Here is a 24,471-nt window from a genome sequence, read left to right on the forward strand (position 1 = left end):
AAGAACTCATTCCCCTTCCAAATAGGTTGGACGTCTTTTGACGTCATTGGCAGCCAATGACATCAATCACTTTGGCGAAAGTTGAGAGCAGCTTTGCCGGTTTTTAATCCGATATCCTTATACTTGGTATTATTTTTTAAATGAACATTCATTGCCATTGACTGGCATACTCGTCCATTCCGATAGAGAACACCAACAGATGGCAGCAATGCACCATTTTCCACATGAGCTCAGTCCAGTTTATTAGTCCAATGAGTGCAAGGATCATCCCCCCGTATTGGGGGAGAAATGGTTGCATTTTGTAAACAACAAAGATGCCCGTCTTGTCCAATTATATATAACAAAGAAATCAAAAAGGTCCATTTAAGCATTTTTTTGGTCTGATGAGTCTATTCTTTCATTTAGGAGACAGGTCATTCACGTGGTGCGTATCGTAAACAACTCAATAATTAAAGAGGCATTGAATCAAAAGATAGCTTAAAATCATCTCAAAATGTAAATACATGAAAGACTTTTTCACAATGTTGAGTTATTTTTCTTAAACAGTGCAGTATTTTTCATGTGACGGTGAGGAGTAACACTATTTTGTTACTCTGGCGTCACCCAGTGGCACAAAGGGTGAAGTGAGAACACTTTCGGAGGTTTTCTTAGGACACCAGACTCGTCCAAACCGCTTGCATTTTTGCCCAAGTTGACCTTTGTGAAGATGAGGAATGACGCCACGCGTGACACCGAAGTGCACTCGAAACTTAACCATTGGTTTATTTGTAGGACCGGACGTTCACACAACACAAAGTCTGTGCAAATAATGCATTTGGTGGAGGACACGCGCAGAGGGACGCGTGACATGCACGAATTTCACTTCGAGGTCACCCGAAGAAGGTCGAGACGAGGACGGAACTGAGGTTTGTCGCATTCGGGGGAACGTGCGGAGAATCAACGACACGGACGACGTGCAAGATGTCCACTTAGAGTCACACGCAATCGGTAAGGGCGAGGCTCGCGGTACGACCGCAAAAGGTCGTCCGAATTAAGGCCAGGGACTGCCGGAATCTTTGATGGAGCGCCTCTTTGGGGAAGGGTCATCGAAGGTTTGGCACCTTGGGAGAAACCAAATGGCTCGGAGGCGTGCGATGAGACGGGGCGCTCGGGTCTTCTCGACGTCCACCGGACGACGGGTTCTCCGAGGCTTTGCCGTAACTCTTTCGGTGCCAGCAATGGACGTCTGATCAAGTGGCTCTTGAAAACTCTAAACCCTTTCAGTGAGCGTATCGTTCGGAGATGTCCGATCCGGCAGAAGTGGGAGGGCCAGGGGCGAGCGAACAAACGTTCTAGCGCCATCGATAGGCGCCGGACGTCCGATTCCTGAATGAACAAAAGTCCAGAAAAGGCGACGAAACGCTGTAGGTTTGAACCGCCTGCATGTGTTGCGGCCACATTGGTATCTGCTGAAATGGAGTCCTCATTTTGCGTATTTCCGAAGCGTCTCGCCGTATGGTAAAAATTGAGAACTTGAACTCTTTTAGGGCACCGATGTAATGCTTGAACTGCCATTGACGGCGCTAGATGTCTGATCCGGATTGGACGTCTAGCGCGGTCAATGGCAACCAATGAGTTCACAAGGGAAAGGCAAAACTATCCTTTTCCCATTTTACGCCGGCTCGCCATCCCGCTCTTAAGGATCGGCGGTCCGTTTCCGTCGAAGCGAGGGTTTCGGCGTCTCAGGTCCAAACCTCCATGGGCATCATGGCCTCTTTGGAGCCCATGGGAGGGAGGAGGTTCTGCTCGGCCAGGAACTGCAGGGGAAACTGCACGGCGAAACCGCGGATCTTGCGCAGTTCCTCGCGCGCTCGCGCCGGGTCCTCCCGGTCCAAGCCCGGCTTGCCCAGGTAGCTCTCCAGCTCCGAGATGTTGCGCACGTCGCTGGACGGAAGACAGCGGAAGACCTGCGGAAGACCGGCCACACGGAGAGATTGTGTCAAGCCTCGCTTTGGAGAGAGACGGTGACGCGGGAGACGTTTGTCGCCACCTTCTGGTAGATGGTGGCGTTGCGAGCGCAGGTGCTCATCCACACCTCCTTGTAGAAGTGGTCGCTGACCGGGTCCGAAACGTCGATGCTCGCGTCGCTGTGGGCGCCCAAAATGGTCCTGTAGGAAACAAATATAGCCCAAAAATCAATTGTATCAAAAGAATTGTAATTATATATCATAAGTTGAAATGAAAATATATTTCATTAAAAAAAAAAATAGTCATAACAAAACTGGCAGCACGGGGGCCGGATTTGTGTGTCCCGCCAAAGTCAGTCACATGAATTGACATCCGAAGTCCACAAATAGGATTTAAAGGAATAAAGATAAAGAGAATATTGAATTTTTTTTCTTCCACTTTTGGATTTGATTAAAAAAAAAATTATTCAGGCTTGTTAACAAAAGACGTGAAAATGAAATGAATATATTTTTTAAAATGTATTTTTTGTATTAAAAAAAAAACTGACGTCACCAACGTCTAAACAGTTGATTATTTTGCTAATTAAGTAGCGGAGGTGGCCCTAGTTTACCTGCCGTTGACAGCTAGATGTTCAATTTAGCACCGTCACATTTACACGAGTCACAAGACTCGACGTCTTACTTGAAGCACTCGATGCGCAGCGACAAGACAAAACGTCCAGCCGGGTAGTCAGCGCCGTCCATGACGGACGGCACGGTCTCGGAATCTTCCACGATGACGGCCACCTCGCTGTCCCGCTTTCCCAGCATGCTGCGGTCGTTGATATTGGCCGAGCCTGCGGGTCGCCCGGCGGTCAATCGGGGCAACTTCGCCGGCGCCCGCCCAGCCGTCCACTCACCGATGATGACGACGTTGTCGTCGGCGATGAGCATCTTGCTGTGCACGTAGATGAGCTCGCTGACCAGCTTGCCCTCCAGCTCGGCGTGCGTCCTCAGCCCGGCGATGGAGATGTAGTTGATCCACTGGTCGTCCACTGCGCCAAAGCGTTCGGGGTTAGCCGACGTAACCTGGCTTCCGCTCACGTAACTCACTTTCTCTCTTCAGCTGCGAGATGATTGAGTGGTCGCTTCTGTTCATGGTCCTAAAAATGACGAACGGAACAGTGCGTCTAATGATCGCTGCGTTCCAAAGGGATTGGAGCCAGCCACGACTCTTTGATAAATGCGGACCATTTTTTTTTAGATGACCCTATTTTCCGCACTATAAGGCGCCTTTCATTTTCTCAAACAGTGCACCTTATATATGGATCAATTTTGGTTCATGGTGCCATGTCATTCCGTTTAATGCGGCTCTATCCAGTGGATGCATCACGCAACCTCAACCACTGCTGCTGCGCCTTATAATTTGGTGTGCCCTATGTATGAAAAGTTTTGAAGAAGGCCATTCATACTGCATAGATAATATAAATATATCTTCAATTAAAAAAGGGTATGCACCTGTAGTTAAAGTGCATGATGGCCTGGATGGCGTTCCCTCCCCCGGTGCTAATATCTCCTTCGAAGCCCGGCAGCAGAGGCGTCACTACGTACACGCGGTACTTCTGACCTTCCCTGAAACCATTGACATTTATCTATTTTTTGCTCCGTCCGAAAAGAGCGCTCGTCACGAAGAAAGCACCTATGCGCTCTGATGATGCGCTCGGCGATGGCGTCCCCGATCTTGTTGAAGACGTGTCTGTTGTCCGCGCAACTGATGAAGAATTGATTCTGGAAGGAAACACGTGACGCGGCGTGACGCGGCGTGACGCGGCGTGACGCGGCGTGACGCGGCGTGACGCGGCGTGACGCGGCGTGACGCGGCGTGACGCGGCGTTCCGTTTCCGAAGCCGTCGGCGCACGTACCTCGATATAGATGAAATGCCGGCTGTTCTCGATGACGTGCACGTAGGCGTTGTGGATGGACTCTTCGTGGTACTTGATGCCGGCGGACCAGTCGGACGCCGAGCGCAGGACCTGAAAACCACGCCGTCTTCCGGTCCGTCGGGACATTTTTTTCGGGCAAAAAATGCGGGCTCACCTGAACGTTGGCGCGGACGCATCCCGGGACGCGATAGCGCTGATGTCCGGCGGTGGTGTGCGACTTGGGCAGAAGGTACGGGAAAGACAGCAGGCGATATTTCGGCTTCACGATCTGGCCCGCAAAGACAAAAACGAGCGTCCTCGACCGGCTGACTCAGATAACGACCCGCGCCGTCCTCCCGACCGACCTTGGTGAAGTTCCAGCGCTGAATAAAGTGGCGGGCCACGTCACGCGCAGCCTTGCCGTGAACCGCCGAGGAGATGTCGTGCCAGGGCATCCGCGGCGTCACGTGGCGGTCGATGAAATCTCGAGAGAGAGAAGGGCGGGGTGAAAAGGCGCGTCGGCCAACTTCGGCGGCGACGGCGGGCGTTACCGTCGAAGGGTTTGTCCAATTCGATCCAGTCTTTGTGCACAAAGTTGCAATAATCTTTCCCGTGCCAGAAGCGGGTGTTGCCGCACAAGTCGTCGGCGGCGCCCGGCGGCAGGTTGCGGTCCGCGTCACTTTCTGTAAAAGGGCTTCATATTTACAACAAAACACCTGGCAAAAATACTCTCACATCCATAAAAGAAACACCATGCACACATTATTGGAGGGATTGAGAACCATAAGTGGTATTTGCCATGTGGCATTTTTTTGCTATATGCCAAAATTGATTTTCCAATGTAGCATTTTTTTTGCCATGTTCCATTTTTTTTTTCCATATGGCATTTTTTTGCGAGGTGGCAAAACAGATTTTGCCATGTAGTATTTTTTTTGCCACGTAGTATTTTTTTACCCATGTCACAAAATTGATTTTGCCATGTGGCATTTTTTACCATGTGTCAAAATTGATTTTGCCCTATAGTATTTTTTTGCCATGTGCCAAAATCAATTTTGCCATGTAGCATTTTTTTAGCCATGCAGCATTTTTTTGCCATATGGCATTTTTTTTTGCGATGTGGCAAAACAGATTTTGCCATGTAGTATTTTTTTGGCCATATGGCAAAATTGATTTTGTCATGTAGTATTTTTTTGGCCATATGGCAAAATTGATTTTGCCATGTAGCATTTTTTTGCCATATGGCAAAATCGATATTGCTATGTAGCATGTGCATTTTTTTACCCATGTAGCATTTTTTACCATGTGTCAAAATTGATTTTGCAATATAGTATTTTTTTTTGCCATGTGGCAAAATGGATTTTGCCATGTGGCACTTTTTTGCCATGTGGCAAAAAGGATTTTGCCATGTAGCATTTTTTTGCCATGTGGCATTTTTTACCATGTGTCAAAATTGATTTTGCAATATAGTATTTTTTTTTGCCATGTGCCAAAATTGATTTGTCATGTGGCATTTTTTTGCCTTGTGGCAAAATTGATTTTGCCATGTGTCATTTTTTGTTTGCCATGTGGCATTTTTTTGCCATTTGGCAAAATTGATTTTGCCATGTGGCATTTTTTTTGCCATGAGGCCTTTTTTTGCCATGTGGCAAAACTGATTTTTCCATGTAACATTTTTTTTGCCATGTGGCAAAATGGATTTTGCCATGTGGCTTTTTTTTTGCCATGTGTCAAAAAAAAATGGCAAATACCACTTTTTGTTCTCGGCTCTGCTGCATTTTTGGGGTGTGTCAAGCTATTTAAAAGAACACTCTTTTTTTCCCCTTTATTTTCAATTAAAAAATATATCTATATTAAAATGACTGAATATTTGCCATTTTCCCTTACAATACATTTCAAATATATATTCTTTTAAAAAAAAATTGAGTAAACATAAAAAAAATGTATTATATTACTCTGTTCTTTGTTATTTTATTATTCCCCCCAATTTTGGGTACCTGCCGAGTCGATGTCGTCATCGCTGTCGACGTGCGCGAGCCCGTGTTTCTGCAGGTGTCGCTTGATGCTCATCTTGGCCCTTCGCATCCTGCCCTGACCTTTGACCTTGGGCAGCACCGCGGCATCGTCGGCCGAAAAGGCGGGGTTCCCGTAGCCGCCGCCGTCGACCGCATCGGCGTCTTCCGCCCGCGAGTAGGTGACGCTCCCGACGTCGGTGAGTCGGTGCTCCCGGTCGTCCCAGCGACCGTAGGCCAGGTCGATCCCGCCCACGAAGGCCACCGATTGGTCGACCACCACGATCTTCTCGTGATGCGCCCACAGGTAGACGGCCGACGACACGTGGTCCGGGTGCCGCATCACCTTGATGTTGGGGTGAAGGTGGCGTAGCGTTTTCTTGCTGTAGCCCGAGTTGATGCCCAGCGCCACCTCCACTTCCTTGTACAGAATCACGTAGACGCGCACGCCTTGTCGCTGCCGGCAAAGCGGGCACGGTCACGCCGGGCGATCCGTCGGAGCGGCGCTCGTTCTAGCCGGCGCTCACCGCTTTCCGGCGCAGCACGTGGTCCAAACGCCAGCGGTTGCCCTCCACGATCGGCCTCTTGAGAAAGATCTCGGGACTCAACCTGCCGCCCAGAGCGCAGGTGCTAACTGACCCGCTCGCTCGCTCGCTCATTCCGCCGCCCGTCGTGTGGAACTCACCACCAGTCTGTGATGAAGATTTCTTCCCTGGCCTCCTCCAGAGCGTTGGCGAGATCTTCCATGTAGGTCTTCCCGTTCACGTACCTGACAAAACAGAGGATTAGCGCCAGTCAACTCATCGCCGATCGTATTAACGCTCATCCATTCTTATATCAAACATATTATAACATAACCTCCGCCACTAACTAGAGGCGGAGCTTATGCATTCGTTTCCGTATGTTTATGATAACCCAAGAACGAATAAAGGGATTCTTATCCAACTTGCGGGCTATGTTTGGAATGTAAAACTGAAGCGGTGATTGAAATTTTGGGGTCAAGAGGCCAAAAGGTCACAGGGCCAAATTGAATTTGATTTTTCCCAATTTTATCTAAATAATAGATATTTGTATTAAAAAGACCATGTTTTCTTTCTGGACGCCTCCCTGGAGAGGTGTTCCGCGCATGTCCCACCGGCGGGAGACCCCGGGGTCGACCCAGGACACGCTGGATGTCGCTCGGCTGGCCTGGGAACGCCTTGGAATCCCGCCGGAGGAGCTGGCTGAAGTGGCTGGGGAGAAGGAAGTCTGGGCTTCCCTGCCAAAGCTGCTGCCCCCGCGACCCGACCCCGAACTGAGTGGAAGATAATGGATGGATGTTTTCTTTCTAAAATTCAAACTTTTCAAAAACATTTTTCCATCTTTTATCAATTTAAAATATTTTTGAGTTGATTGAAAAAAGTCGTTTTTCCTCCCTTTTGTTTCGCCTTAATGTGACATTTAAAAAAAAAAAAAAAAAAAAAATGAAAATATGGACTCTTTAGAATGTTCCAAATCTTCTTTTTTTGGATGTCCAATCCATTTGGATTGGCCCCTCGGGTTCCAAACGGATTGTACGGCCGTCTGTCGCTGTTCATGGCAGCCCATGAGTTAAAAAAAAGAGGATTCGGACCACTCCGAGGTCAACGACGTCCCCGAACCATCGACGCCGGCCCTGGCACGTCTCGTGTTTCCCAGCGGACAAGAGAGGCTCACTTTCCCCGACGTTGTGTCGAGTTACTCGGGCGACAAATAGGCCGCTTTCATTTTCCCGACGGCGGGCTCACCATTTGGCGGGGATGTTCTCCTCCTCCCTGGCGAAGGATCCGAAGCGATGGTCGCTGAGGAAGGCGGCGCCGTGCTCCTGCACGAAGCCCTCGATGGCCTGACCCCACCAGCGCGCGTGGCGGTAGCTGCTGCACTTCAGAACCAGGCACCTGCCGGCGTGTGCGCAACGGCGTCAGTACACCCGCTTCCTAACCGGTGTTGCCCCGTACCGAATTGGCACTAAAACGGTGTCGCCGGTAAATACTGGCGAGTACGAAGAAATAACGTGCTGAAGGAGATTTTCTCGTAGGCACCGTCTAACTCACAGGTCTCAAACCGGTCCTCAAAGGGCCGCAGGGGGTACTGGATTTCATTCCAACCAAACGAGACAAATACCTTTTCACCAATCTGGTTTCTTACAAGTGTAATCAGTTGATTGCAATCAGGTGCTGCTTATGTTAGTAGAAACCTCATTGGTTGAACTGTTTGTGCTGGATCTGTTGGAACAAAAACCAGGACCCACTGCGGCCCTTTGTGGAGTCGGTTTGAGACCGCTGGTCTAACTGTTTGCATTATTCTTTCTAACACACTTAACATAATCAATCAGGGAATAGTATCATTTCTCGTATTTACTCTTTGTATTACTCGAACACACCCAACATGAAATAAATAGCACTTATATCATAGTTCAAGGAAAACAAGCACAATATAGGGCATAAGAGATACATGACGCCTTCTTATCACACAAGCCCAATGTGTGCGTCATGCAACTGATTGACACTGACGAGGCAAGACACCTACAAGCCAGCGTCTGCACCACCAACTCTCGCAATCAGTTCTCCCGGACAATCCAGAACAAATGGCGGGACGCCCTCTCCCAACACAAGGAACAACGGAAAAGGCCCGATATCCATCTGATAACACGACTGACAAGGTTCCAAGAACCCCTTTGACGCTGAGGTGGCAAAATCCACAACCCTCGTTGCCCTGATAACAGTAACTCCCGAATTCTCCTGTCCGATCCACAAACAGACAATAATCCTAAAAACACCCTTCTTCCTGCCCACAGCCCGCACCGCGAGAGCCTTCAAAAGACTGAATGTTTAACTAAGTTTTGCAGTTTTCTCTGAAACCTTTTGTTGACGTGTGATAGGGTGACCTTGCCTCCCCGCCCGAGGCCGTTTCTGTTTCGCTTTGCCGTTTGATCGCTGTCGACCCGAATAAATTGTCAACTTCCGGCGGTTCGGCTAGCGCGATTCAGTGCCGATGTTATATGTACTCATAATGTACTTCATAATGATATTGATGGGACACGGGGCTGAGGAATCGTGGCCTGCATTGTTGGTGTGTCCGTCAAAGCTGACGGGTGCAATCACAAAGAGCTTTTTTCCTTGAAAATGCTTGTGAATAAATGCCTAAATTCTTTATAGATATGGACGTAAAAAAAGTCTCGATTCTTGGTTAAGATAAAAAAATTAAAAAAAAAGTGCAGTTAGCATTTATTTTACCTAAATATGTCAGAGTACGATGCTAGTCTGTCAGTCAATGTGGCAGCCGCCATATGTAAACAGAGCTTTTCCGGTAAAAATTCTTGTAAATAAATGCTCAAATCCCTGAATCCTTTATAGATATGGGCGTGAAACAGTCTCGATTCTTGGCTAAAAGCAAAATAACTGTGCAGGTAGCATTTATTTTACGTAAATATTGCGAAGTATAATGCCAATGCTGTAGTGGTTAATTTCTCCCATTGATTTTTTTTCACAACGTTTCAAAATGCATGCATCGTACAAAAAATATAATAATGACCTTGAATCCTTGAACAAATCACTCCTGAAACCATCCTTCCTGTTTGTATGCGATACAGCTTTCGTAATTTTTCAACCTAAGTCCGGCGTCGGATTGCTGCATGTGTCGCTGCGACCGACTGCGAATGACTGAAGCGGACCGTAGGGCACCTCCCAACTTAAAGGCGTTGCGCAGTGAAGGTGGAATCTGACCCGTCAATATCATCATGAAGTCTATGATGTACTTTTCCAGATCTCGTTTCCAACCGCTGGTCATCCTACCTGAGATGAATGCCAACTATGCACACCCCCATAAAAAAAATAAAAATAAAATAATAATAATAATAATTAGGGCTGTCAAATGATCGCGTTAACGGGTGGTAATTAATGTTTTGAATTAATCACGTTAAAATATTTGATGCAATTAATGCACATGCCCCGCTCAAACAGATTAAAATGACAGCACAGTGCAATGTCCAAGTGTCCGTGTGCAATGTTTTTGGAGTTTTGTCGCCCTCTGCTGGCGCTTGGGTGCGACTGATTTTATGGGCTTAAGCACCCATGAGCATTGTGTAATTATTGACATCAACAATGGTAGGCTACTAGTTTATTTTTTGATTGAAAATTTCACTAATTTTATTCAAACGAAAACATTAAGAGGGGTTTTAATATAAAATGTCTATAACTTGTACTAACATTTATCTTTTAAGAACTACAAGTCTTTCTGTCCATGGATCGCTTTAAGAGAATGTTAATGCCATCTTGTTGATTTATTGTTATAATAAAGAAATACAGTACTTATGTACCGTATGTTGAATGTATATATCCGTCTTGTCTTATCTTTCCATTCCAACAATAATTTACAGAAAAAGATGGCATATTTTATAGATGGTTTGAATTGCGATGAATTCATTTTTAAGCTGTAATTAACTCGATTTAAAATTTGAATCGTTTGACAGCCCTAATAATGATAATAAAGAGCACTTCCACAGACAACGCCAGATGTCCAATTATCCCTCTGCTGCAGAGTTGATCATTAGTAGACGTCAATTACATTGCCTGGCAGCGGATTGGACAACTACTAGTGATTAACTCACCGGTTGCGTCGTGGCCAGGAGGAAGAACAAAAGTTATTTTTGAACTCATCTGCTGCCGTCAACAGCGCTAGATTTCTGAATGTAGCGCCGGCAGCGGCACGATCCATTTGAAGCGGGAGAGTCGGCGGCAAATGACAAGCGCTTCCACTGACCTGGACAGGCTGTCCACGCGCACGCCGTGCTTGGCGTCCGTGTCTTTGGAGTCCATCTTGACGCCAAACTCCTTGTCGAACAGCATCACGAAGGAGATGGCGCCCGAGTCGGGTTTCATGTACAGCAGGAAGGAATCCTTCACCACCAGCCACCTGCGCGCCGGGAAGGTTCGGTCAAAGATCGGCGCCGACCTCGGCTCAGTGTGACTGACGGCTACGGATACCTAAGCTAAGGTTTATCATTGAAACATAGCATGGGAGAACAAAATTGACGAGTGGGCTATTGCAACGGAAGCTTCAGATCATCAAGAACGCTGCCGCTAGAGTACTTCCAAATACGAGGAAACCGGAGCCGTTCAAGTATCCAACTGGGACGGTACTGACCGTTTGGACCAGCGGTAGCACATCTTGCTCTGACCGCAGCAGTTGAAGCCGGGGATCCGATGGCCGCCGGAGCGCTTCAGAACCATCCCTTCCCTACGGGCAAAAGACTGTTTGGAGTCTTCTCGCGGATACGGTCGACGGAAGCGCTTACAGGCCTTTGGGTCCCAGGTCGTGGATGAAGGACAGTTGGCTGACGTCGATGAACTCCGTCTGAAAAAGGGCTCGCACGTCAACGCCAAGGTGCGGAAAGCATCGATAAACTGTCATATCCGCATGCGATATTTGTTTGTGCACGAGCACCAGAAAATTGGATTTTTTTTCCCCCCACTACTCTGGATAAGACATTTTCCCAGTTCTAAACGTCCGATCCATTTTGACCGGGAACGAACATTCGTTAGTGTAATTTTAGGAGTGTCGACATCGAGTAGAAAATGTTTTTAAGCGCGACGACAAAAGTCGTTCTCCTCTACTTAAGCAGAAGGTCGACTGAAGGAGTACCTTTTCTCGTAGGCACCATCTAACTGTTTGCATTACTGAAACACACTTAATATAATTAATCAGGGAATAGCATCGTTTCTCGTATTTACCATTTGAATGTTTGTATTACTCTAACACACTCAATATAAAGTAAATGGCACTTATACCATAGTTTAAGGAAAAGAAGCAAATTATAGGGCATAAGAGATACATGACGCCTTCTTATCACGGAAGCCCAACATGTGCGTCATGAGCAAGATTGACACACCAACTCTCACAATCAGTCCTCCCGATCAGTCCAGAACAAATAGCAGGACACTCTGTCCCAACACAAGGAGCACCGGAGAATGCCTGATATCCAACTGACAACATGACTGACAAGACTCCAAGAGCCTCTCTGACGCCGAGGTGGCAAAATCCACAATCCTCGTTGCCACGACAACAGTAACTCCCGAATCCTCCTGTCCAATCCACAAACAGACAATATTCCCAAACACACCCTTCTTCCCCCACTTCTTGTCCACGGCCCGCCCACCCCGCGAGAGCCTTCAAAAGACAATGTTTAACGAAGTGTTGTCATTTTTTTCTCCGGGAACCTTTTGTTGACTTCTGATATGGTGACCTTAGAACGAGCTTGCCTCCCTGCCTGACTGTTTTTGTTTCGCCTTGCCGTTTTGATCGCTGTCGACCTGAATAAATTGTCAACTTGTTTTCGGTGAGCCTTCTTTTAACCTTTCAAAATGGAGTCAGTACAAAGGGTTAAGACTAAGGTGAACGCGCGGGGTTTGGCCTTCTGGCCGGAGTCCCGCCGGCCTGGGCCGTTGGAGCTGCGCCAGCGCGGGTCCGGCGGTTCGGCTGGCGCGATTCCGGCGGTCTGGCTAGAAGGTCAGATTCCTTCAGACATGAGCCTCTCCTGAACAGTCAATTGTATTTCTACTCGACATCTTCTCACCATGGCGTGGTAGTCTCGGTAGGTGGGCATCTGGAGGAGCTTGTTGAGGTAATCTTCTAGTTGTTTCTGAGAAGAAAAAGGAGGGACACTGTCAGAACAAAAAGCCCCTCAAGACAAAAAAAAAATCTGAATTTGTTTTTGATTGAGATTCATTTACTACTGTAGAAACACTCATCATTTTTGTATGGGCTTTTCTACTATGCAGTGGAGCGCCAAGACCCCAACGTGGCCCGAGAGCAAATAGTAAACGGGGACCTTTCGGCTGGACACTTGCTCCTCCCGGACCAGCTCGTCTCCGCCTCCTCGCGGCAGGTTAGGGATGTCGCGGCTGCCCGTGCTGGCTGCCTGTCGCCTGATGGTGTGACTGCGCGTGGGGACACGAGCTCATTGGCTTCTACTCGACGCGTAAAACGTCCGCCACTCGGTACGGGCCCCAACCTGCGGGTGGGCAGCGGCAAGTGGAGCACGGCCTTGTAGGTCTTCAAGTCTCGGTGGAGGTCCTGAAAGTGTTTCTCCTTCCTCTTCACCAACCAGGTGAACTCGCCGTGCTTCATCTCGATCTTGAAGACGGCCGGCATGGACTGGAAGGCGGCGCCCATTTAGAAGCGGGTCGAGTCGGAGACGGACGGACGGACAACGGGCCTGACCTTACTGACGCTCCTCTGCTGGCTGACGTTGAAGCGGTCCTGCGCCGACGTGAAGCGTTCCACCTCCAGGATCCTGGCGGTGATGGGACGCGGCAGGAAGAAGGACTTGCAGTCCTTGAAGCCCACCGTCTTGTAGACGTTCAGGAAGGGCAGGCCGTCGTCTGAAAGCGCTCCGAGTGTCAAAGGTATGGAAAAGTATCTGTGCTAAAATTTTCAGTCTTGATATTTGACTGCAAAAGTATCGATATTGGTTTCGACCACTACTACGGTCGTTTTGTTTTTACAGTGTACTCTTGATAGTGAAGGGAATAGTATCATTTCTCGTATTTAGCGTTTGACTGTTTGTATTCCTCTAACGTACCCAATATAAAATAAATAGCATTGATATCATAGTTTAAGGAAAACAAGCAGAATATATTTGACATAGGGCATAAGAGATGCATGACGCCTTGTGATCACGGAAGCCCAACGTGTGCCTCGTGCAGCTGACCGAGCAAGACTGACACTGACAACCAGGTGATAGGCAAGACATCTACAACCCCACGTTTCCAAGACCAAATCCCGCAATCAGTTTCTTCATCACAGTCCAGAACAAATGGCGGTACGTCCTGTCCTATAAGGAACAACGGATAAGACTCTGAGCGACCCTTTGATGCCGAGGTGGGCAAAATCTCCCACTCCAGTTGCCTCAGTGACGGTGACTCAGCAATAATATGTAATTATTAGTAATCCAAAACAACACCCGAACACACCCTTCTTCCTGCCCATAGCCAGCCCCGCGAGAGCCTTCAAAAGACAATGTTTAACTAAGCATTGCCATGTTTTTCTCGGGAACCTTTTGTTGACTTGTGATTCGGTGACCCCGAGTCCTCGCCTGGGTCCCTCTGTGCTGTATAATTGTTGTCGACTCAGAATAAATTGTCAACTGGTGTTTCGAAGCCTTTTTCCAGCTTTCAAAATGTAGTCAGTAAGACTAAGGTGAACGCGCGGAGTTTTGCCTTTTGGCCTCATTGTCGAGTTTTGCCGGCCCGGATCATCGGAGCAATGCGGGTCCGGCGGTTCGGCTGGCGTGATTCTGGCAATCTGGCTGAAAGGTCATATTCCCTCAATAGTCATGGAGGGTATTTTTGAAATGTCCTTGTCCAATCAAAATGTATCTGATGTCTGGCCCCATCAGCAGTAGTCAAAGAATGAAATAAGTGCTCTACAACAGGTTTGAGTTGTGAATTTTTAGCCTCATTCCAAGAAAATCACTTCACCAATTACAATGGAGCATTGTGTTTCATGGGAATGTTGACCCCACCAACATGGCTGCCACAAACAGAAGAAATTATAATGGATTTTTACCAGATATTTTTGAAATTTCTCTATTTTTTTATGTTATTCCTAGCTGTATTCATTTTCTAGATTCAGTACTTATCTCTCTTTATGTACTCCTCCAATGCTTTCAGTCCATTTGTCAACTGCCATTGATGGCGGGCGCTAAAAGTCTATTCCTTTGAAGTGGGAGCGTTGGCAGCCGGCCAACGTTCTGCCTCCACCCTCCCACTTGAAATGGATTAGACGTCAACTACTGTAGTGATAAACTCATTTCAATTCACAATAGAAGTATGATTCGATGATTTAAAAAAGTCATCGCTTTTTTTTAAGTCATCGAAATCAATTTGGTTTTTTTGGGAATTGATATACAGTTGAAGATCTGAGTATTATGACAGCAGTAAAGCGCAACCCACCTGATGACCCGCCGTCATCGTCGTCGGGGTGAATATCGTCGTCGGCGCCGTCCGTGTCGAGCTCGCGGGCGTCCAGCGTCCCCATGATGCCGCTCACGTCGCTGGCGACCAGTTGCAGCGTGCTGGAGGTGGGCTGGCCTTGACCCAACATGGCTGGCGCTCAGCTGGGAGCCCGAGGCTCACCTGCACGCACGGGCGAGAGAGGTCGCCACGCATGAACAAATTACAGTTTGATGGTGACCGGTCCGGGGTGTACGTCCAGACAAATGGCGGACTGTTTGTTTCCAAAAATTTCATGTTTGTCAATGGACTGGTTGCTGGCCAATTAAAAAAACGGACAACCGAAAACTTTCCTGACTCATAATTGCCTGCCATTGACAACGACAGACTCCAACTGGTAGGCAAATGCTCATTTTCCCTTGCCATTGACAGAAATGGACGTCCAATCTCTTTAGAGTGGGAGGACGCTGTCCATGGCAACCAATGAGTTGAGGTGAACACACAAGTTTGGCCTTCAATAGTAAGAGACGACACACACACACACACACACACAGAGCCAGACAGAGTTGAGCGCTGGCACTTTAGCACTCACGATAATTAGACACACACATGAGCGCGGGCTAACACACACACACACACACACACACTGGCACGGAGATGAGGTTGCTACAAAAGTCTAGCATCATCATCATCATTATCATCACTCCAACAGCGCTACCTGACCTGAGCCTGCAGTCACAACGGAGGAGAAGTCCATTCTCATCCTCGTCTCCATTCTAGGGCGGCAGACGCGCACACATACGGACGAGCCGAGTGGTGCGGCACGCGGACTGCGCAGGGAGGAGGAGGAGGTGGCGCCGTAGAAGCGTCGCGAGGGGGAGGGACCGGCCAATCATCATAAAGCTACCTGGCTGGCTCAAGACCGAGACCAGAGCTCACTGACTTTTGGCAGTCGAGAGCATCAAAAGGCTACTTGTTTGGTTTTAATCATAACGCCGTGTTTTTTTTTTTTTTTTTGGCCGAATTTTAGTTGAAGAATATTTGACTTAATTCCTGTGTGTTCATACAGTGGTATGAAAAAGTATTTGAACCTTTTGGAATGTCTCACATTTCTGCATAAAATCACCATCCAATGTGATCTGATCTTTGTCAAAATCACACAGATGAAGATACAGTGTCTGCTTTAACTATCCCCCCGCCACAAACATTTATAGGTTTTCATATTTTAATGAGGACAGCATGCAAACAATGACAGAAGTGGGAAAAATAAGTAAGTGAACCCTCTGCCTAAGAACACTTAGAGAAATTGAAACCAATCTTTAACAAACATCTTAAGTCAGGTGTGCGCCCAACCACTACTGAGTGGTTTAAAGCCGCCCTGCCCACTATAAAACACACACCTGGTAAGAAATGTCTTGATGAGAACAGGGCCGGCCCAGGCCACTTGGGGGCCCTAAGCAAAATAATGCAAAGGGGCCCATATTTTTGGCCCACCATTTGGTCACAGTGTACTGCGAAACCCATACATGCAATCCAACCCATACATCCATATTTTGTATGTTAATCAGATTTTGTTGCACTGTATACTTCAAACTTCTCACCCCAAATGATTGTCAGTACTTACAGTAGATAGCGCCAAACCTTTTTCTAAAAGAGGGAAAAAAAAGAAGTTCAGGAAGAACTTTTTTTAAGCTTGTAATCAAGTATCAAAACACACAAAAGTCAAATAAAGCAAAGTGTAGTAAACAAAATAGAATATAAATTAAACAATTGCCAGATTGGGGGCCCCCTAGTGGTCAGGGGCCCTAAGAAGCTGCATAGTCTGCATATAGGCTGGGCTGGCCCTGGATGAGAAGCATTGTCTGATGTGCATCATGGCTCGGTCAAAAGAGCTGTCTGATGACCTGCGATCAAGGAATGGTGATTTGTATAAAGGTGGCAAAGGATACAAAACCATCTCTAAAAGTTTGGATGTTTACCAATCGACAGTCAGAGAAGTTGTCTACAAATGGAGAGACTGTTTTTTTTCTCTCCCAAGGAGTGGCCGTCCACCAAAGATGACACCAAGAGTTCAGTGCAGAATAATCAGAGAGGTAAAAAAGAACCCTACAGTGTCTGCTACAGAAATCACTGGCACAGTCCAATATCTCTGTGCACACATCAACTATGAAGCCAAGAATGGGAGGACTCCACGAAGGAAGTGTTGTTATTTGATATTTTCTGCGCCCTATGGTATACTGGGGGTCGGATTCAATAAGCTTTGGCTTCTCCCGTCTGCCCTTTTCTTTTCAGGTTGAATTATTTGTAATTATTTGTATTTGTATTGTTTAGATTTGTCATGCCTGAAGGGAAAATAAATAAATAAAGAAGTCACTACTGTCTAAAAAAACATTGTTGCTCATTTAATGTTCGCAAAAAGGCTTGGACACTCCACAGAAGTTATTTTGTGGACTGATAAAACCAAAGTTGAATTGTTTGGGAGTAACACACAACGTCATGTGTGGAGGAAAAATGGAACATCAACACCTCATCCCCACCGTGAAGCATGGTGGAGGGAGCATCATGATTTGGGGCTGTTTTGCTACCTCAGGGCCTGGATAACTTGCAATCATTAATGGAAGAGTCCATTCAAAAGTTTTGCAGGAAAACCTGAGGCCGTCTGTCAGACAGTTGAAGCTGGATGCTGCAACAAGACAATGATCCAAAACACAGAAGTAAATCAACTTCACGATGGTTTCAGAAGAACAAAATACACCATTTGGAACGGCCAAGTCAAAGTCCAGACTTAAAACCCATCGAGCTGCTGTGGTATGACCTAAAGACAGCGATTCATGCCAGACATCTGACTGAACTACAGCAGTTTTGTAGAGAAGAACGGGCCAAGATTAGTCCTGATCGATGTGCCAGACTGATCTGCAGCTACAGGAAGCGTCTGGTTGAAGTTATTCCTGCCGGGGGGGTTACAAAGTATTAAATGTGATGGTTAACTCCCCCCCCGTCATTCTTTGCATACTATCCTTGTCAAAATAGGAAAACTTGTAAATGTTTGGGTGGTTTTAGTTAAAGCAGACACTGTTTTTTTTTCATCTGTGTGATTTTGACAAAGATCAAATTCCAAAAGGTTCAGATATTTTTTCATACCACTGTAAGCTCGACTCGTGATTGACACATCGACCAAATTTCATGTTTCAGAATGAAACTAGCTCTGGTGGCTGAAGTTTGATTAAAGGAATATCTAAAACGAGAAGAAAGATGGGTGCTTCCCATGCACCAAAATGCCAGATTTGCTGTCTTTTTGGGCATGGGTTCCTGAGGTCTATACCACCAAGTCTTCCAAATTTCACATTGCTCTGGATTTTTATTTGAAGAATATCTAGAACTGGACAAAAACAATGGTTGCTTCCGTTCTGACCGAGATGGCAGCTATTGGTGCTTGTCTTGACCAAGATTTTTGAGAGTCAAAATCAAGAAGAGACCCTCAAAATGCGCCGGTCTTGAAACACACGCACACGAAGCTGGCAGCTGGGAACGTTGCAGAAACGCTGAACTATTTCTCCCTTCGGTGTCACAAGGCAACACATTCTCGGTCTCTCTCACAAGCAGTAGAAAATGGATGTCCCAGACAGGATGTCAACAATGCACCATTGCCAGAAACTGGTTTTGTTTTTGGCTCACCCACTTCCATTTTTAAAGCGTGACAAAGGCCAACCTTGAGTTTTACGTGCGCGATAAGCCGACGCGCGTCGTATACAAAAGGACAGGCGATTAGTTTCGGGTAACATGCGCAAACAAGAAGAACGAGAATCGGCATCAGAGCGGCCCGTTCGTCTGCTGACGAGTGGGAAAGGCCGCTTTTCTTTTCAAAGATTTCTTTTTTTTTTCTTCTTTGACCAGAAAATAGTCGCCACTGACGACGAATGAAGTTGACGTACTTTATTGATCCTTGTCAGGATCAATAAAGCGTTTAAAAAGTAACATGAGGCAAAGCCAAGAATGTGACCTTTGATGAAAGACTGACAAAGCCCCATTTGGTGCCTTTATCTACTTAATGCTTCAAACTAAAGCCAAAGAGGAGGAAAGACGCTCACGCAATCCAGTTGCGAAAGGACGGACAGACAAAGCGGCTCGCCGTTTCCTCGTCCGGACGGATCGGACGTCTATTGCCGTCGACGGCAGCCAAAGAGTTAGAGTCTTGTTTTTTTCCCAATTTGTTTTCATGTTGTGTTTGAATGATTTTCAACTTATTTACAACGATTGATATTTACTATTAATTGTGGCTTTTTTAAAAATTTGAATTCTTTATTTACTTAAGAAATGGTTGTTTTTCTCCCCAAAATTCATTTTATTCAAAATATATGTTTTTTTAAAAAATTATTTTAAAATATTGCCCTTGGCAATAAGTGTGCGGGCAACACTCATACAAAAATCTTGCCCCTTATAGGTTGCCATTGGCCCCCGGGCCACAAATTTGAGACCGCTGTCCCAAAGGCGTAGGTTTGGTCTCTACATTGGTAGGGACAATATGGTAGCGTAACATGCATGTACACTTTTTGCTGGGGACGTGACATTAATAAGACCAAACAAGATTGGGTGAACGGGAATCAGGGCAGGACATTTCTCACCAATATGAACCTAATTAATTGATAGGCTCAGGGGTCCTCAAACTTTTTCCTGTGAGGGCCACATAACTTTTTCCTTCTCTGATTAGTGGCCGGGTCAGTTTGTAACAGAAAAAGTGTGATGATTGCAGGAGTGCCTAAATGTAAAGATGTATTGTTTTTCAGAAAGCCACAATCAAATAACCCTTTCTGGATTCTTCATGGAACAAAATAAAATTATAATATAATATAATACAATATAATAATAATAAATAATAAAACTATTAATGAAATAGATAATAACCAAATAACCCCCTCTGGGTTCTTCACAGAAAAAAGCCAGGAAATAAATAACACTATATTGGGGGGGAATTGTTCAGGGGGCAGGACCAAATGTGGAGGCGGGCCGTATCCGGCCCGCGGGTCGTAGTTTGGGAACCCCTGATTTATACTAACTTTCATGTATATTGGTTCAGGTGAGACACCGTTCGATTTAAACCTTTGTTTTCAAAAACTACTACAGTAAGATTTTGAAAACTTCCAGAATAAACTTCTGGATTTTTAAAGCAAATTGAAATGCAAATATTTAAACATAACTATATTAACTTATACCACAAATAAAAACTTGTTAATAATCTCTTAACTATCCAGAAATGCAAAAAATAGACATTTTTGCCCATAGGCGGAGTTTGACTTTTGGGGCAGGGGGGGGCACAACACGTAGATGACCCCGAAACGCAGTGTCAGCAATAAAATTTACTTACAAGAATATTTATAATAATAAGTTAACAATGAGCGTTTTTTGTTTCCCATCATTCTAGAGGGGAATTCTAAATCAGGCTGCTTAGGCAATACTTTTCGCCAAGATCGCCATCCATTGAATTTGGTACGCCCGCTGGTGTCGTGCCAATGTAGTTACCCCAGTCAAAAATTGTATCCACTGGGCGGAGCCATATGGAGGTAGATTTGTGTCTTTATTATTTGATCAAAAAAAGTTGCTTCAATCAAAATATATATTTTCGACCCAAAAAAAAGTCGCTTCAATCCCAAAAAAAATGTTTAAATGCAAAAATAAATTTAAATTTTTAAAAATGCATGTGAAAGCTTTTTTTGGGAAAAGCGCTATAAGAGTACGTATATCACCATTTACCATTTACCATTTTTGTTTTGTTTGAAGCAACTTTTTTGATTGAAGTAATGTTGTTTTGTGTTTGGGCCACATTTTGGCTAGGACATATTTGTCTTTATTATTTAATCAAAAATAAGTTGCTTCAAAAAATATATTTTCAAAAAGAAAAATCACTTCAATCAAAAAAAAAAATTCAAACATGGAAAAAGTTTTATAATGCGAAAAAATATTTGAGATTGAAAAATTTCCATTTGAACACTTAATTTTTTATTGAAAAAGTTTTCTTTGATTGAAGCAATCCTTTTTGTGTTTGGCCCCTATTATGAGTAGGACATCTGTGTCTAAATAATTTAATCCCAAAAAGTTGCTTCAATCAAAAAAAAAATATTTTCAATCAAAGAAAAAAATCTTTTGAAAAATAAAATTACCCCTCCCTATTTAAAAAAAAAAAATATATTCAAAGCACATGATCATCTAAGTTGCTAGTCACATGATCTGTTCGAAAAAATAATTTTGACCCATTATAAATTTTTTTTTGTTAATTTCATTCATTTTTGCAGTTTTCTTGCTTTACAATTTATATATATATATATATATATATATATATATATATATATAAGAAATTCAATTACATGCAATCACACTTTTCGGCCATCAGGGGGGGCCTGGCCCCCCCTTAAAGTCCGCTTATGTTTTTGCCACTCAACATTGTCTGTCTAAACAAAAACAAAAACAACAACAACAAAAAACCTTCTTAGTCAGGGAATAACAAAAACAAATAAAAATGGAGTGTGTGCGTGAATGGTTGTATGTCTCCTTGTGCCTTGCGATTGGCTGGCAACCAGTTCAAGGTGTCCCCTGCCTACTGCCCGTAGTTGGCTGGGATAGGCTCCAGCACCTCCGCGACCCTCGTGAGGAAAATCGGCATGGAAAATGAATGAATGAATGAATAAAAATGGAGCCTTCCTTCAGGTAAAAGACTGCTGCTTCTGTCCACAAGCACAGCCAAACACAACAAAAAATGAAAGCGCCTATAGGCTGCTTTAAGACCACATAAAAAAAATAAAAAAAAAAAAAAAAAGAAAATTGGGAGAAGGGGGTACACCTATAGGTTCAATTCAATTCAATTCAGTTTTATTTTATAGCCCTATATCACAACAAGGTTGTCTCAAAGGGATTTGCAAATGCATTATGATACACGGTGCATAGAAACAGTAGATGAATTAAAGGTTCACTACATTTCTCACAGTTTAATTAACGTTAACAGTAGAAAACATACAGGAGGACACTTCTCTCTAAGCAGCTTCCTCACACATTGAATTCCTCACAAATTCACACAGTTTAATGTTATGCTAACTCTGATGCAGGCCCGACTTTCAGTAGCAAAATTAGTTGTATGTTCCCCACCTCCACCTTTCTACATGACCTGCATTGGTTGCTGCTGGCCGAAAAAAACCCTCCTCTTTGAAGGGGGCACAGGACGTGGCATGTTGCCGACATATTTTATTTCTGTTGGGGATGTGCAATGTGTGTGTGCAAGCCAGTCGACGATGTTGTCCCGGGCCTAATAGGACATAGGGGCCTTTGCATTCACATTGTTTTATTTAAATCATTGTCTGATTAAATATGATGTTGTACACTTTAAAAACTTTAACATATTAAATATTATATATTTTTTTCCTTTTTTTGCACAAATAATTTTTGCACGATACAAATGTCTATTTTGTAATTGTTAAAATACAATTTTTTTAAATGAAAAAAAAGTCTTTTTTTGAAACAGATGCAAGTCATTAGTGGCATGCAGGGAGTTGTAGTTTCACCAAATTGTTTTCACTGAACACTTTGACAAACAAACGCCTAGACTAGTTGTGTTTAGTTATTTTTTCCGAGTGCTCCGATCGAAAACAGGCAGGGCTAAGGGTGCGACGTGCGCGCGCGCGCGCGCGCGAGACGGATACAATGAGTTTGTCTTTTCCAAATGACGACATCGACCGTTTCGTGTTGAAAGGAAGCAAACGGGAAGTGTGAAGAAAGCGCCCGCCCGCCCGCGCGCGTGCATTTAACCACTCAATTGACTTTATGGGTGTGTAATAAGTGCATCAGCGTTCAATCTTTAATGCGAGCCATTAAGACTTTTGTTAACTCGCTCTCTTACTGCCCGGCCCAGGTATATGCGGCTAGGTGGTAGTTAGTTCAAGAAAAAGTGGGTCGGCATCACTGTATTTTAAGGCACGCACGCTGGAATATTTGAAAGTTTTCCAAAACGCGTCGGGCTTGAAATTCCGGTCGTCGCATTCGCGCAACAATCATCGCTCGTCATTCTTTTGAAGCGTGAATACGATCGAAACGTGAGTCAGCGTCAAGTCAGTCATGACGATGACGGACGTCCCATCGTGTGGCTTTTCCACACTCAAAACGTGGAGTTACGTCCGAGCCGGGGAAAGGTGCGTGAGTTCAGAAATCCCAATTTGTCAAGATGTCCCCTTCTCTGCCCTTCCACCAACGAGTTTATCACTAGTAGACGTCCAATCCACAAACAATGGCACGCAGCCAGTGAGTTAGGGGAATGAAGCGAAAAACGCGAGGATGATGTTTTTGCTGAATTCCAGTTTTTTTTTTTTATGGAGAGGCTCAGTGGTGCGCTGGCTTCGTTGGCTCCAAATGTGATTAAGGGCAGACGAGATTGGCCGTCTTGGCAACAAAAGCGCCTTTCAGCTCCATCATTGACAACGACACGCATTTGTGTCATTCAGCTGAATGCAATTATGTCGTCCGCGCCCCCTTGTCCAAATGCATCGGACGTCTATCGCCGTCAAAGGCACGGGACCGTGACCGTTCGCTGCCAGTTCCAATGGATTTGACGTCTATAGCCGTCAATGGGAGGAAATGACTTAAAAATGCGGGTTTCCATTTCCCGTTAAAAGGGGGGGAAGTGCGGGAAAAAGGGAAGCGGCTGATGATTTGGCCCCGCCCACACCGGAAGAGCGGGTCCACGCCGCCGGGGTACTCGTGCGCGTTGATTGAATAACGCACGCGCACAGCGGCAAACTTGTGCCAAATCGCGATCAACGGACACACGTACACGTCAAGTCCCGCGCACGCGGTCGGTCACGTACCGGAAAGAGGCAGAAGCGTCGATCCGTTCCGTCCAGATGAGCGTCAAGCAGCCGAGTGAGCGAGCCACTGATTGACTGATTGCGCGACGACGCCTTCTCGTATACTCGCAAGAGTCGCCGCACCGGCACCACCCGTCTTTTCAAAATAAAACCAGAGAATAGACGCGCCACTGCGGAGAACGGCTTTTACGTTTTGAAAGCGCAGGAAGTGGTCGTCCAGCCAGCCCACTTGCGGTCGTGCATCAAGTGATTTTTTTGCACGCAAATGAATCATAATCATTGTGAAGTACAAATCAGAACAGGCGTTAAATGAATGTTTTCAAATCACCGAGCCATTCATTCATTGAGATATATATAAGATAGATGAATATCAAATACGCGTCTGAAACCAATCGCAGGGGGAAAAATGGAATATTTGAAAGACTTCCTAGCTCAACGATATGCCGCAGCGTGATGGGAATTTGCCACTTTTCCTTTTTTCAGTCTTTGAATAACAGCAACATTTTTTGCTGGTTGAAAGAACACAATTAAGCAATCTTCTAAAAGTACCTTTTAAATTGTTTAATTTCAAACTAAATCCCGCTTATGGAGTTAAAATGTGTCAGAAATACCTTGAAGAAGTAGACGTCGTGGTGCCGTTACTGACGCTCGGCAGCCGCAGCCGCCGCCTCCCTGAAAGCAAACAGGTGGCTAAACTGGAAGCGTCCGCATTCCCCGACAGCTCGACCTTCCGGATTTCTACGCTTGGCGAAACACGTAAAAAAAAAAAAAAAAAAGCAATATAGCAAAGGTTGACTTA

General features: G+C 45.4%; 1 protein-coding gene across 4 annotated transcripts; it reads right to left on the reverse strand.

Annotated features, from left to right (window-relative positions):
- Positions 1-113: 113 nt before the first annotated feature.
- On the reverse strand, positions 114-24,374 carry LOC130908530 (phospholipase D1-like). 4 transcript variants are annotated; one of them, XM_057824046.1, is made up of 24 exons: positions 24,284-24,374; positions 14,830-15,012; positions 13,097-13,257; positions 12,888-13,030; positions 12,705-12,813; positions 12,450-12,515; positions 11,172-11,230; positions 11,021-11,113; positions 10,637-10,789; positions 7,624-7,773; positions 6,543-6,626; positions 6,385-6,466; positions 5,843-6,314; positions 4,400-4,531; positions 4,214-4,332; positions 4,024-4,137; positions 3,849-3,959; positions 3,625-3,713; positions 3,444-3,557; positions 3,039-3,088; positions 2,846-2,980; positions 2,629-2,782; positions 2,030-2,147; positions 114-1,946 (listed from the first exon to the last, which is right to left on the reverse strand). In XM_057824046.1, the coding sequence occupies exons 2-24, from the start codon at positions 14,978-14,980 to the stop codon at positions 1,722-1,724; spliced, it is 3,084 nt and encodes a 1,027-aa protein (XP_057680029.1). In that variant the 5' UTR covers positions 14,981-15,012; positions 24,284-24,374; the 3' UTR covers positions 114-1,721. The 4 variants fall into 4 exon arrangements, with proteins under 4 accessions (XP_057680029.1, XP_057680030.1, XP_057680028.1 ...); XM_057824047.1 differs by lacking the exon at positions 24,284-24,374 and adding an exon at positions 15,553-15,648; XM_057824045.1 differs by lacking the exon at positions 24,284-24,374 and adding an exon at positions 23,673-24,172 and having other exon boundaries at positions 115-1,946.
- Between the last annotated feature and the right edge of the window lie 97 nt (positions 24,375-24,471).

This window comes from Corythoichthys intestinalis, chromosome 20 (assembly GCF_030265065.1).
Source record: "Corythoichthys intestinalis isolate RoL2023-P3 chromosome 20, ASM3026506v1, whole genome shotgun sequence".
Lineage (NCBI taxonomy): Eukaryota > Metazoa > Chordata > Actinopteri > Syngnathiformes > Syngnathidae > Corythoichthys > Corythoichthys intestinalis.